This window comes from Rhincodon typus, chromosome 13 (assembly GCF_021869965.1).
Source record: "Rhincodon typus isolate 14 chromosome 13, sRhiTyp1.1, whole genome shotgun sequence".
NCBI lineage: Eukaryota > Metazoa > Chordata > Chondrichthyes > Orectolobiformes > Rhincodontidae > Rhincodon > Rhincodon typus.
Genome location: NC_063344.1, coordinates 64,420,412 through 64,434,953, shown reverse-complemented (window position 1 = coordinate 64,434,953; position 14,542 = coordinate 64,420,412). Strand labels below are relative to the sequence as shown.

The following is a 14,542-nucleotide window of genomic DNA, read 5'->3' as shown; positions in this document are numbered from 1 at the left end:
CTCCTGCGTGACCGATTGTCTGTCCCACCTCATCTTGTGCCTGTACTGACTGTCTGTCACTCCCACCTCCTCTCATGCCTGTAACGATTGTCTGTCACTACTACCTCCTCTCATGCCTGTACTGATTGTCAGTCCCAACTCATTTACTGCCTGCAGCGATAGTCTAGCTCCATATATTAAGGCTCTACCACTTGCCCTTTGCTTGTACCTGTACGAATGGTTCACTGGTGAGTCCTTACCACTTGCCCCTTACCTGCGTCACAGTGTTTTCCTGAGTATCCAACTTTACAAGTGCAGATGTATGATTCATTCACCGTGCGGCAGAAACCACGGGCACCACAGGGATTAAGAACACAGGGATTCACAACTGGCACAACACAAAGAAACAGGACATTACTATTTAGCACCTAAATCTTAACACTTCTTTTTATCATTTACTCTGGTTACTCTCACCCTCTGTTCTACTTGTCCCCCGTCACTCTTTGTCAACAGCATTAAATAAAAGTCATCTTCCAGCTCTGCTCAGTTACGAATAAGAGTCATACTGGGCTTGAAACATTAAATGTTTCCTTCTCTCTACAGATACCACCAGACCAGCTGAGATTCCCCAGCATTCATAGATCATAGAATCCCTACAGTGTGGAAACAGGCCCTTCGGCCCAACGAGTCCACACAGACCCTCGCAGCATCCCACCCAGAACCATCCCCCATTCTACACATCCCTGAACACTACGGGCAATTTAGCATGGCCAATCTACCTAGTCTGAGACAACAAGGTGCAGAGCTGGATGAACACAGCAGGCCAAGCAGCATCATAGGAGCAGAAAGGCTGACGTTTTGGGCCTAGACCCTTCATCAGAAATGGGGGAGGGGAAGGGGGCTCTGAAATAAATAGGGAGGTGGATAGAAGATAGGAAACAGACAGGTCGAAGAGACGGGGACAGAGCCGATAAAGGTGAGGAGTTAGGGATGGGATAGGTCAGTCCAGGGAGGACGGACAGGTCAAGGGGGTGGGATGAAGTTAGTAGGTAGGAGATGGGGGTGCGGCTTGAGGTGGGAGGAGGAACAGGTTAGGGAGGCGGGGACGAGTTGGGCTGGTTTTGGGAAGGGAGGATTTTGAAGCTTGTGAAATCCACATTGATACCATTGGGCTGCAGGGTTCCCAAGCGGAATATGAGTTGCTGTTCCTGCAACCTACGGGTGGCATCGTTGTGGCACCTAGCCTGCACATCTTTGGACTGTGGGAGGAAACCGGAGCACCCGGAGGAAATCCACGCAGACACAGGGAGAATGTGCAAACTCCACACAGACAGTCGCCTGAGGGTGGAATCGAACCCGAGTCCCTGGTGCTGTGAGGCTGCAGTGCTAACCACTGAGCCACTGTGCCACCCCTTTTTCTGTCTTTATTTCAGATTACCAGCTTCCACAGTATGTTTCTTTTATTTGAATGGTAATCAAGGTTTACACGTGAGGAAATGTGTGAAACGTGAATTCTGACCACAGACTGAAGCAGACTGCAAATCCATGGATACAAACAGAATTGTGCTGATTTAAAGGTCAAATATTAATCAATAGGCAGCGTCTGCACCTACTTCTGGACCAGAAGGTCTGGGTTAAGTCCCACCTGCTCCAGGGGTGTACCGTGACAGAGGTTAATTAAATATATCTACATGGTCAGAAATCACATGACACCAGGTTATAGTCCAACAGATTCATTTGAAAACACAAGCTTTCGGAGCCCCAGTCCTACGTCAGGTATTAGTGAGAAAAGTAGTATCAGACACAGAGTTTATAAGTAAAAGATCAAAAATTCATGCCATTGGTGAGGATGTAATAAAGAAACTCAAGATGCTGTTAAATCTGTCATCAGTTAGAACTTTTTAATTGATTAATATGTAAATATAAATCCTTGAATTCCTTTCAAGTCACTGTCCTGAGAGAACTAAAGGTTTTATCAGCGTAAAGCAGAGGTGAAATTTTAGGTCAGACAATGCATGTTAGGTGTGAGGCCTTGCTTAGAATCTGTTTGTGTTTTGGTTTGGAGTCAGACTGGATTTATTTCTAAAGTAGGAATTTATAGACTGCCATATTGACTTGACTATCTATAAATTGTGTGCTTTTTGAACAAAATAAAATGTATCTGCAAATACAAATTCACCTCACAGATTCACATGTATGCGTGTGTGAGTGTGTGTGTGTCTATGTGTGTGTGTGTGCACTCACATGCATGCGTGCATGAGGGGGGAAGAGAGAGTGAATGTGTGAGGGGGGGACAGAGAGAGACAGAGAGAGAGAGAGTTTTTATGTGTGGGTGTGTATGTGTGTGAGGAGTGTGTGTGTGTGTGTGTGTGTGTGTGTGTCTGAGACAGAGGGAGAAAGAGTGTGTGTATGGGTGTGTGAGTGTGTGTGAGAGAGAGAGAGAGAGAGAGTAGAGTGTATAGTGTGGTGGGGTCACCTGTAGTGTGACATGAACTCAAGATCCCGTTTAAGGCTGTCTACATGGTTACTGAACTTGGCTATCAGCCTCTGCTCAGCGACTCTGCGTTGTTGTGTATCCCGAAGTCCACCTTGGAAGACGTTTACCCGAAGATTAGAGGCTGAATATCCTTGACCGCTGAAGTGTTTCCCCACTGGGAGGGAACATTCCTGTCTGGCGATTGTTGTGCAGTGTCCATTCATCCGTTGTAGAGTCTGCATGGTTTTGCCAATGTACCATGCCCCGGGGCATCTTTGCCTGCAGTGTATGAGATAGACAACATTGGCCGAGTCACATGAGTATCTGCTGTGCACGTGGTGGGTGGTGTTCCTACATGTGATGGTAGTATCCACGTCAAAGATCTGACATGTCTTGCAGAGGTTGCCATGACAGGGTTGTACGGTGTTGTGGTCATTGTTGTCCTGAAGGCTGGGTAGTTTATTGCAAACAATGGTCTGTTTAAGGTTTGGCGGCTGTTTGATGGCGACAAGTAGAGGCATGGGGAAGATCTTGGCGAGGTGCTCATTGTCATCGATAATGTGCTTAAGGCTGCGAAAAACATGATGTAGTTTCTCCGCTCCCAGGAAGTACTGGATGATGAAGGGTACCCTATCGGACGTATCCCGTGTCTGTCTCTTGAGGAGGTCATTATGGTTTTTCTCTGTGGCACGTTGGAACTGGCGATCGTTGAGTTGAGCATCGTATCCTGTTCTTATGAAGGCATCCTTACAAAGGTTGTCCGTCTTGTTCCTCCTCATCACAAAAGATCCTGCATATGTGTAGGGCTTGTCTGTAGGGAATGGCTGTTTTAATGTGTTTCGGGTGGAAGCTAGAGAAGTGCAGCATCATGAGGTTATCCATGGGCTTGTGGTAGAGTGAGTTACTGAGGTGTCTGTCCCTGATGGAGATGTGTGTGTCCAAGAATGAGACTGAGTCTAAAGAGTAGTCCATGGTAAGCCTGATGGTGGGATGAAACTTGTTGATATCGCTATGTAGTTGTTTCAGTGATTCCTCACCATGAGTCCAAAGGAAGAAAATGTTGTCAATGTATCTGTTGTTTAGCAAATGTCGGTGGCTCTGTGCAGCAAAACAAGTCTTGTTTGAATTTGTGCATGAAAATGTTGGCATATTGGGGAGTGAATCTGGTCCCCATGGCTGTTCCGTTTTTTCTGGATGAAGAACCGGTTGTCGAAGGCGAAGACGTTGTGTTTGAGGATGAAGCGGATGAGTTGTAGGATGGTGCCTGGAAATTGGCCGTTGGTGGTATTGAGTACTGAGGCTGTTGCAGTGATACTGTAGTCGAGGGGGATGCTGGTGTAGAGTGATGAAACATCCATTGTGACGAGGAATGTTCCTAGTTCGACTGGTCCGTGGGTGCTGACTTTCTGTAAGAAATCTGTAGCGTTGTGACAGAAGCTGGGGGTTCCCTGTACAATGGGTTTTAAGATGTGCTTGACATAGCCAGAGAGTTCTCACACAGGGTCCCCTTGCCTGATACGATGGGACATCCGGGTGTGTTGGCTTTGTGTATCTTTAGAAGTTCCCTACGCAGGAAGTACGCAGGATGAGAGTGCTTAGGGTAACCTGAAGGACTGGATCAAAAGTCTTGGCCAGTCTGTTCAGTTGACGGGTATGTTCTTTGATCAGATCGGCAGGTAATTGTCTGTAATGTTCCTGGTTGTTCAGCTGTCCGTACACTTCCCTGCAGTAGTCCATTCTATTCTGTATGACAATGGCTCCTCCTTTGTCTGCTGGTTTGACGACAATGTTGCGATTGGTCTTGAAAGCAAGGATGGCATTGCTTAGTGTCTGGGTGATGTTTTGCACTACCTTGTCAGTGCGGCTGATAAAACTGGTGTTCACACATTCTCTGATGGCTTGAGCATACCTGACAAGCCCTGGGCAATGGCCCTCTGGAGGGGTCTAATTCAATTCTTTCTTTGCCCACTCCCTGATTGATCTCTCTGTTGACTGATCCGGTTTGTTGGTTGTCTCATTGGGCTCACTGCTGACATCTTGGAAGAATTCCAAGAGTCTCATTCATCTGATGAATTCCTCTGTGTCTGCCATGAGACCAACGGGGTCCATTTTGGGGGTGGGGCACAAATTGAGTCCTTGGCTGAGAACTTCGATCCGAAAGCTTGAGTTTTCAAATAAACCTGTTGGACTATAACCTGGTGTCGTGTGATTTCTGACCTTGTCCACCCCAGTCCAACACCGGCACTTCCACATCAAAAATATCTACAGCAGTGACTTTTTTTGTTAAGGCTGTTGAAACAATTAGAGGAGGCTTTACACTGTTTCTCATTTACTTCATTATTCAATATTGTCATGAAGGTAGCTACACAGAAAATAGGAGCAAGGGTAGGCTGTCTGGCCCAGTGAGCTTGCTCCACCATTCAACCATACCATGCCTGATCTTCCACCTCAATGCCATTTTCTGCATTATCCCATGTCTCTAATATCTAGAAATCTTTGTCTTGAATATATTCACCGTCTGGGCTCCAAAGCCTTTTGGGATTCCAAAGATACGTCACCGCTGAATTAGGAAATTCCTCCTCATCTTGCTTATAAAGGCTTTATTCTGAGACAGCGCCTGGTCGTTTTAGATTCTTTAATTCCCCCCCACACCCCAGTTGGATGAAACACCTTTCCTGCACCTACCCTGTTGGAACATAGAAAAATGTTATATGCTGTATTGAGATCACCTCTCATTCTTCTAAACTCTGAAGAACACAGTCCCAGTCTCCTCCGTCTCTCCTGACAGGACAACCTGTCATCCCATGAACAAGGGAACAAGGAAACGTCACAGATACTAAACAAAAACTTCGTGATAGAACACAAAAACAAAGTTCTGGAAGTTGTGGAGAAACAAAGGTCTAGGAAAAGAAAGCTCTGAATAAATTGATGGGAATAAAACTTGATTCATGTCCTGGACCTGGCATTCTGCATTCAAGGGTTTGGCCACAGAAATAAAGGCTGTATGTGTTTTGCAATTCCAGAATTTTCTAGATTTTGGAACAGCCTCCTTAGATTGGCAAGTAACAATTGGGACCCTGCTGTTCACGCAGCAGGGAGTGAGAAAGAAACAGGGCAAATAAAGACCAGTTGACCTGACATCATTAGTAGGGAAAAGTGTTATTTGGCACATAGTAGCAAGGATCTTACAAAATCATAATATGATCGGACAGAGTCAATATGGATTTCCGAAGCCACTTTTCCAAAATCCCTCAGGACCTTCTGAGTGGTAAGTGGTAGCACAGGGAAGGGAGAACCATGGAATTCATGTATCTCGATTTTCAAAAATCTTTCGATAAGTTGTCATAAAATAGAGTTTTACACAAATTAAGGCTCATAGTATTGGGGACAATGTGTTAAATTGGTTTAAGAAATGGTTGATGTCAAGAGCAGAGAGTAAGAACAAACAGGACATTTCCAGATTAGTCAACTGTAACTAGTGTGCACCTATAAGATCGGTCCTTTTGACCTCAGCTATTTACAGTCTACATCAGAGATTTATTTGAGGGGACCTGCAGTAATATTTGCAAGTTTGCTGATGTTGCAGAGGTAGGTGGTAGAGTAAGCCGTGAGAAGGACGTAGAGATACTACACAAGCATTTGCACTTGGGCAGTGGGCAGCTTGAAAATAATGCGATGAAATGTGAAGTTATCCACTTTGGTTGGAAAAGTACAAGGGCTGAATATTTTGAAAATGTTGAGAGACTGGCAAACATTTTACATTTAGAGAGATCACAGAACCCTTGTGCACAAATCCCAGTGATATCATATGGAGATACAAGCAAGTCAAAATGATAATACCATGCTATATTGCAAAAGGATTGGATTATACAGGGAAATAAGTTTTACTACAATAACTGGGGTGGCACAGTGGCTCTGTGGTTAGCACTGCTGCCTCACAGCACCAGGGACCTGGGTTCAATTCCTTTATTCATTTATGGGATCAGGGCATCATTGGCTAGGCAACATTTATTGCCCATCCCTAATTGCCAGAGGGCAGTTAAGAGTCAACCACATTACTGTAGGTTTGGAGTCACAGGTAGGCCAGACGAGGTAAGGATGGCAGTTTCTTTCCCTAAGGGACATTAGTGAACCAGATGGGTTTTTCCTGACAATTGACAATGGATTTATGGTCATCATTAGATTCTTAATTCCAGATATTTATTGAACTCAAATTCCACCATGTGCCGTGGCGGGATTTGAACCCAGGCCCCAAAACGGTATCTGAGTCTCTGGATTAACAGTCCATCAATAATACCACTAGGCCATCGCCTCCCTCAGCAACTGTGTGGAGTTTGCATGTTTTCCCTGTGTCTGTGTGGGTTTCCTCTGGGTGCTCTGGTTTCCTCTCACAGTCCAAAGATGTGCAGGCTAGGTGGATTGGCCATACCAAATTGCCCGTAGTGTCCCTGGTTTGGCGGAATAGCCACGGAAAACCCAAGGATGCGGTGGGATTGGGTGGGATACCCTTTGGAGGGTTGGTTTGGACTTGATGGGTTGAATGGCCTGCTTCCAAACTGGAGGTTCTACGATGTGAGATATTGTTGAAACCACATCTGAAGTTTTGTTTACTGTTTTTACAGTATCCTTAAGGAAGGATACTCTTGCCTTAGAAGGAGTGTAAAAAATACTCACAAGTCAACTGAGCTTTAAACATATGGTGATCCATTTGAAACATACAAAATTCTTCATGGGCTTGACAGCATAGATGCCAGGATAATGTGTCTACTGTCTGATGAAGCAAGGACACGAGTGACCATGCCAGGAAATGGGGTCAGCCATCTAAGATTGTGATGAGGACAAACTTATTCACTCAAAGGGATTTTGAGTTGTTGGAATTCTCTGCCCCAGAGAAGTTGTAGAAGCATTTTTATCCTTAAGCTAGGGGGTGATAAATTTTTGGATTGTAAGGGAATCAGAGGATATAGGGATTGTGTGGGAAGGTACATTTGAGATAAGAGATCATTTATGATTCTTTTGAATGATGAAAAAAACTTGAAGGATCAAACAGGTTACTTTCGCTCCTTTTGAGCTTTCTCTTTTGCCCAATCTCTCCCTTGCGCAATGTCCACTGCACAAAGCCCAATAAACTCTTGGGCACATCAATAGCCTCATTAACATCAGAACAGCTCTGTAAAACTCAATAAGCTAAATGTGAACCCTGCACTATGTGCATGGTGTCAGCATTATCCACTGAACTCCCCAACACTTTGGTCAATATACCAGACATGAAGGAAGAAGGGTCAGTCAGAGGTAAAAAGAACAAAAAGAAAGGTGGAACATTAGTAGTGTCATGAGGTCATGGAAATTAATTCTTCAACCATGTAAGAAGTAAGCAAAATTAGTGCTGCTTTAGCATTGGAATAAGCAAAAATACACTCGAGCAGACGCTATTCCAGCCACAAAATATACTGAGAAATGTCTGCTCCGTAAATTTAGAAATGGACTAGGTAAAAATAGGTAAAAGGTGGTTAAATTAGGTGCTGAGAAAATTAACAGCTTTAATGTGTACATTGAAACAGGAGGAGAGAACAAGACCCCATGATTAAATTCAGTACCTGATTATCCACAATTCCATGCATAAACCAACCGAACCACTTGATTAGATTCCAGCACATGCAATTCATTTCTCAGTTTCCACTGTTCAATATTTGAACCACACACCCCTCAATGAGACTGCAGCCTGCACCTCACTCCAAGGTATTCATTATTCAATATTTAAATCCACTTAGCCTCACCCAGGCAGCAACTCACCAAAGATCCTCAGACAGCATCTTCCAAACCCACGACCACTTCCATCCAGAAGGACAAAGGCAGCAGATATATGGGAACACCATCCCCTGCAAATTCCCCTCCAAGCTACTCAAGTAGCTGATTTGGAAATATATTGCCATTTCTTCAGTGTCGTTGGATCAGAATCCTAGAACTCCCTCCCTAAACGTATTGTGGATCTACCTACAACACGGGGACTGCAGCAGTTCAAGAACGTAGACCACCACCACCTTCTCAAGGGTAATTAGGGACAGGCAATAATTGCTGGCCCAGCCAGGCCTGCGAGGGAAATAAAAGGTACCTTTAGCCTGTAACTCGCACTGAAGTATTTGCTACTTCTCAGATACTTTTCAGGAGGGATACCCAATACGTCGGTGGTGTGACCATTTCACTCACCCTCGCAGGTTGGTGCTTCACTCCATCTTCCATCCAATCGACAGGTACTTTCTCCTGGGCTCGGCTGTACTCCGTATCCCGCTTCACAAACGTACTGAGCGACCGAGCCATACTTGGTCGAAGAGATGAGCACCTCAGCATGTTTCACCTCGCTGGGGATCCCACAGTCCACCTCTAAAGAAACAAGATGCACAGAGGGGCTCATTGGATGGGTATGGCTTTCGAACAGTTAGCTGGGTCATTGACAGAAACAACGTCATGCGGATATAAATAATTATATCTAGGGGAGGGGCTACAAGTAAGGTGCAAAGATGGAGAAGGCCACGTACAAAATGAACATGAAGATAAGATATAAAATGTGAGGTTTCAGGAGAGAGAGGGCCAGTGCAGACAGTGGTGAACTAATCTGGTGTGGACACATTCACAGCAGGTTTGGATGAGGTGACACGGATGATGGGTGAAAGATAAAGGCCACATGGAGGTGACAACTGCTCAGATTAGGGTTTCAGTGCTACTAGGCTGAAGGCAGGAAACAGAAGCGGGGTGAAAGAGGGTCAGAAACCCAGTTCGGGGTCAAATAGGATGTTGAGGTTCCACACTGAGAGAGCGGCCGGTGAAGGTAATATATTGTTGATAATGGCATGGGATTAATGTCAGGGAGGAAGACGGCTTTTGGTCTTGTCGGTATTTATCTGGAGAAGAATGGGGCTCATTCACTGCCAGGGATTTGTAAACTTAGAAGATAACACTGCTGACAAAATCTAGACAAGTTTTAGATGATAATGTCACCCAGCGCAATATTTACAGTTTAGAAAGTGATCACCAATGCTTGAGACTCAAAGAACTCTGAAGATAACAGTAATTAATTTTGTGATGTTCTAGTTATACCTAATATATATAGAAAATCATTACAGCCAAATAGACAACAGCGGAACCAGGAAAGGCAGGTGCACTGATCTGGACAGCACAGTACCTAAGTTATGCAGGGTGCCTGGATCCCCACCAGGGTGTATATTGGTGGCATTGCATTATTGTCACTGGTTAATGTGTTAATCCAGAGGCCCAGGCTTACTTGCTACCTGTCAGCCCAAGCCTGGATATTGTCCAGGTCTCGCTGCATTTGAACACGGCCTACTTCAATATGTGAGGAGTCGTGAATGGTGTTGAACAGTGGCAATCATCCACTTCAGACCTTATGATGGAGGGAAGGTAATTGACAACGCAGCTGAAGATGCTTCGTGCTAGGCACTACCCTGAGGAACTCCTGCAGGGATGTCCTGGATTGTGATGGCTGACTTCCAGCAACTATAACCATCAAGTGTTCCAGGTATGTCAGATACCAACCAGGAGAGAGGTTTCCCCCTGATTCCTGTTGACTCAAGTTTTGCTATGGGGGTGGGGGGTGGGACTGCTTGATGGACACTTGGTCAAATGCAGCCTTGATGTCAAGGGCTGTCACTGTCACCTCACCTCTGGAATTCAGCTCTTTTGCCCATATTTGAACTGAGGCTGCAATGAGGTCAGGAGCTGAGTGGCCCTCATGGAAAACAAACTGAGTGCCAGTGAGCAGGATATTGCTAAACAAATGTTGCTCGATAGCATTGCTGATGATTCATTTCCTCACTTTACATCAAGGTAAAAGTCATGACCTAGAATGGTGCAGCTAAAACTCAATCACATTACTGTCAGTCTGGTATCACACGTAGGCCAGACCAGGCACCGTTGACATATTCCCTTCCATGAAGGATGTTAGTGAATCTGCTGGGTTTCTATGGCAATTTACAATGGTAACAAGTTTTACCTTTAGACTAGTTTTGTGTATAGAATTCAAAATTCAGTAACTGCCATGGTGAAATTCAAAACCGTGTCCCCAGGACATTAGCCAAGCGCTTTGGATTACTAGGCCAGTTCATTATCACATCAGCACTACCTTCCCTGTGGCCCATTGCTGAGATATCAGCATCTACCAAGGGGTAGAATTAACTCATAATAAAGACTCTCACATTTTAGCTGTGGGGTCTCTGTAATAATATTATCAATAGCAAGCCTCAAGTGGCACTTGAATTGAACTTGCATTTTATCACAAGATTCTCATTCACATCCTAACAGTATGGCTAGCTGTTTGACCCACAGAGATTTGACACAAGGGAGTTAAGGTACCATACAGATTTACAAGGGTGTTGCCAGGGTTGGAGGGTTTGAACTATAGGCAGAAGCTGAATACGCTGGGGCTATTTTCCCTGGAGTGTCAGAGGCTGAGGGGTGACCTTATAGAGGTTTATAAAATCATGAGGGGCATGGATAAGGTGAATAGCCAAGTTCTTTTTCCCCATGGTAGGGGAATCCAAAATTAAACAGCATAGGTTTAAGTTGAGAGGGGAAATATATAAAAAGGACATAAGGGGCAACTTTTTCACACAGAGAGTGGTATGTACATGGAGTGAGCTGCTAGGCAATGTGGTGGAGGCTGTTACAATTACAATATTTAAAAAGCATCTGAATGGGTATATGACTAGGAAGGGTTTATAGGGATATGGGCCAGATACTAGAAAATGGGAGTAGATTAATTTAGGATATCTAGTTGGCATTGATGAGTTGGACTGGAGGGCCTGTTTCCCTGCTGTATAACTGTACGACTGTAAGTTGGAAGCATTCTATTCTAATGGGTTTCTGTAAGGTTGGAGTGACTGGGAAGAGTTAATGTCTTGGAATCATAAATGGGAGAGGTGAAAGGGAACAAGTTTCGTTCATTGAGATTTTAACAGTGAGATTCAATGGAAAGGGATTTGATCCAATGGGGTTTTATACCAAAATAATCAACAGAAAGGTATTTGGTCGAATGGAATTCTATCCAATAGGGGTCAATGGGAACAAGGTTGGCTGTACCATGGGAAATGCTACACTATTGGAGATTGTGTTGATATTCTCTGTACAGACTGTGTTTGGTGTACCTGTGTCACAGTGCCGTCCGGTGAATCCTCTTGGGCATTCACACTTGTATTTACCAATATAATGGAAGCAGGTGCCCCCGTTCTGGCATGGGCTGGACGAGCACGGATCTGGTTTACCTATGCAGAAAAGAACAAGACAAGCCCTGTTAACAGGTTGGAGCAGTCAGAGTCAGACACAGGACACCCAGACACACACCACAGAGTAAGGTCATCTTTATGCCAATGGTGTAAACTTATACTGGTGTCTTCCACTGTTCCATAAAGATATTGCTGCAATTATTTAAAAATCTACTCCCAAATCCTAATGTCATTGACAGACTGATTCCAAAGTGAAAATCCCAGCCATATCCGAGTTGCATTGCTATAACCATCTTGGTCAAGAGACCCTCTTTAAACTTGCACCATTCTTCTAGTAAGACTAGTTCTACTTCACAATATTTCACAGCAGGCCTGTCTTCATGCCCTTGCATATTTATTTCACAATGGGACCCCCTTTACCCTCATGTGCTGCATATCTATCTGGCAGTGGTATCATATTAAATGACAACAGTCTAACAATCATATACTCATCAGGAACTGATTAACTCCGTAGGTTAGTTTCCTTAAAACAATAAAACAGAATAAGTTACGAAGCAGATATTAACAGCAAATGAACTGATAAATGAGTCACAGCAATGTATACAAACAGCGTATGGAACCCTTAAAGTCAACTCTCCGAAAAGCAAGGTGCACATCATTTTCTGAACGTACCAGTTTCACAGTTCTTGCCAGTGAAGCGATACAAACAGATACACTGGTAAGTTCCGTGAGCCTCCTTACAGGTTCCACCATTCCGGCATGGATTGGACGCACAAGAGCGGAGTCTTTCTGAGAGAATGGAGAAAAAATTATTTTATTTGAAGATGACTTACTCTCACTTTGAAAGTCATTGTGGGCGTGCGTGGGTGGATTCTCCATTATGTGTACAGGGAAAGAAAAGATTTTCGCTGTTTTAGAACCGCATTTTACAAACTAACAATGCCTTGGGAGATGTGTTATGCCTATCAGTCGGGTGCTATGAATAGATGAAATGCTGCCATGTGCACCCAAACATTCCTGGTCAGATACAGCAAAAATTGAAAAGAGTAAAAAACACTCTCCACCAGTCGATCAAACATTCCTAGGTCAGGTATGATACTAGTTTTGGAAACAAAAGTAAACTTTCGTACATGATCGTATCGATAAGTATAACGTGGGGCTTGGCAACAGAATTAAACTCCCAGATTTGATATAATATTACAGAACAAAGTTCCCTTTAAACTGCCCTTTAAGTACTCCCCATGCAGATAGTGAATGGATCACCCACAGAGTCAATTCTCTTTGCTGAATTCCACCAAACCTCTACCACATCAGGTGCAGTATTGATTAGATACAAAGCAAACTTCCCTCTACAAATAAGTACAACAGCATAGGTTAGAGGCAGAATTAGACACAAGATAGAGATATTTCTATATTGATCTATGAAGAACTATTAGGGAAAGCTAAGCATTGTAAAAATCCAAACTAAAAGTTCCTGTATGTTACCACACCAGACAGACCTAATTTCAATCTCAGTGCAGTGCCAACACTGTAACAGCGTGGAATTGCAAGGTTCTGTGCTGGTTGTCTATATCTTCTCGCTGCCGTGTTATTAAATCAGAGCTGAAATGTTATCAGTTCCAGGTCGTGCCTGCTAGGAATTTTAAGAACACTGTAACTAAGGTAGACTGGTCAATAAATTGGACATTGGGAACTGCAGTCTGTACAAGGCTAAGAGTGTGATTGACATCTTAGAACTCTTGCTGATTTTTCATTATTTTTATTTTATTCTTTTGTCAATTTTGGTTTGGAGCTTAGAACTGAGAACTGTGAGCCGAAAATGACTTTTCGACTGTAGGCAGCAGCTTGTGCTAAAATAAAACAGAACAGAATAGTTTGTTTGTGAGGCCAGACCTGGAAATTAATTGCAGTTGGATCTTGATTAGAAGTTTCCCCAAATGCTTCATCACCGGGGCAGAGCAGTCTGTTTAAACAGATAGCAGATACTGACCATTTTTGAGGCCAGTTACCTGTGAATTGGCTCCAGCAAGTCTAGGAGAGATTCTCAAGTAGATAGCTGATGTCGAATGGTAACTGGGACGTCATGGGGAAATGGTCAGTCTGACATGAAAAGGACAGAGTCCCAACTGGATTTTGGACAGTGTTTTCTGTGAAGGAGGAGTCTGTCTGTTGATACTGCAGCATGAAAACTTGAAAGCTCCCTGCCTAACCTCATATTGTTAGCTTTTGAAAGTTCAGAGAATAGAAACTTTTATGAGTACTTCTGCCTTTATCTGAAATGGTGGCTCCGATTGTCATCTTCCAAAAAACAATAAAGAAACAGTCATCTATGCCTGTGGAACAATGCATTGTGAAAACTACAAAGTAAGCTGGACAGTTTAATTTTTTTCTTTTGTTTATTCCTTGCCTGTGTTTGTTTATCTGTCTGTCTTTTGTATGAATGGGGCTGAAAACAAAGGCTATTGTGTTTAAACAAACTTATCAGTTAGATTGGGTCAGAGATAGCAGGAACTGCAGATGCTGGAGAACCCGAGACAACAAGGTGCAGAGCTGGATGAACACAGCAGGCCAAGCAGCATCATAGGAGCAGAAAGGCTGACGTTTCAGGCCTAGACCCTTCATCAGAAATTAGATTACTTTGTTGTTTAATTTTGCTCTGCTAAAGTTACTGCATTGTTAACCAATTATTAAATCTTTTGTTTAAGCTACAAATAGGTGTTGAGAATTGATCATTCACAGAGTCTGAGATTGGTTATTCAATAGCCTGGTTAGGATCCATTGGGGTAGATTTTGAGGGATGTGAAGGTTTTAATTTTATTGTGCTGTGAATACAGAGGTAGAAAGTCAGATT

At 43.7% G+C, this 14,542-nt stretch overlaps 1 protein-coding gene across 1 annotated transcript in view; it reads right to left on the bottom strand.

Moving 5' to 3' along the window:
• Nucleotides 1-14,542, bottom strand: part of sned1 (sushi, nidogen and EGF-like domains 1) — a 130,360-nt gene that overhangs the window by 40,287 nt on the left and 75,531 nt on the right. The window contains exons 13-16 of the mRNA XM_048604788.1: nt 12,364-12,480; nt 11,614-11,730; nt 8,663-8,836; nt 254-367 (exon numbers count right to left, since the gene is read on the bottom strand). Of these exons, the coding sequence (XP_048460745.1) occupies nt 254-367; nt 8,663-8,836; nt 11,614-11,730; nt 12,364-12,480 (522 nt within the window). The remainder of the gene's footprint in view (nt 1-253; nt 368-8,662; nt 8,837-11,613; nt 11,731-12,363; nt 12,481-14,542) is intronic.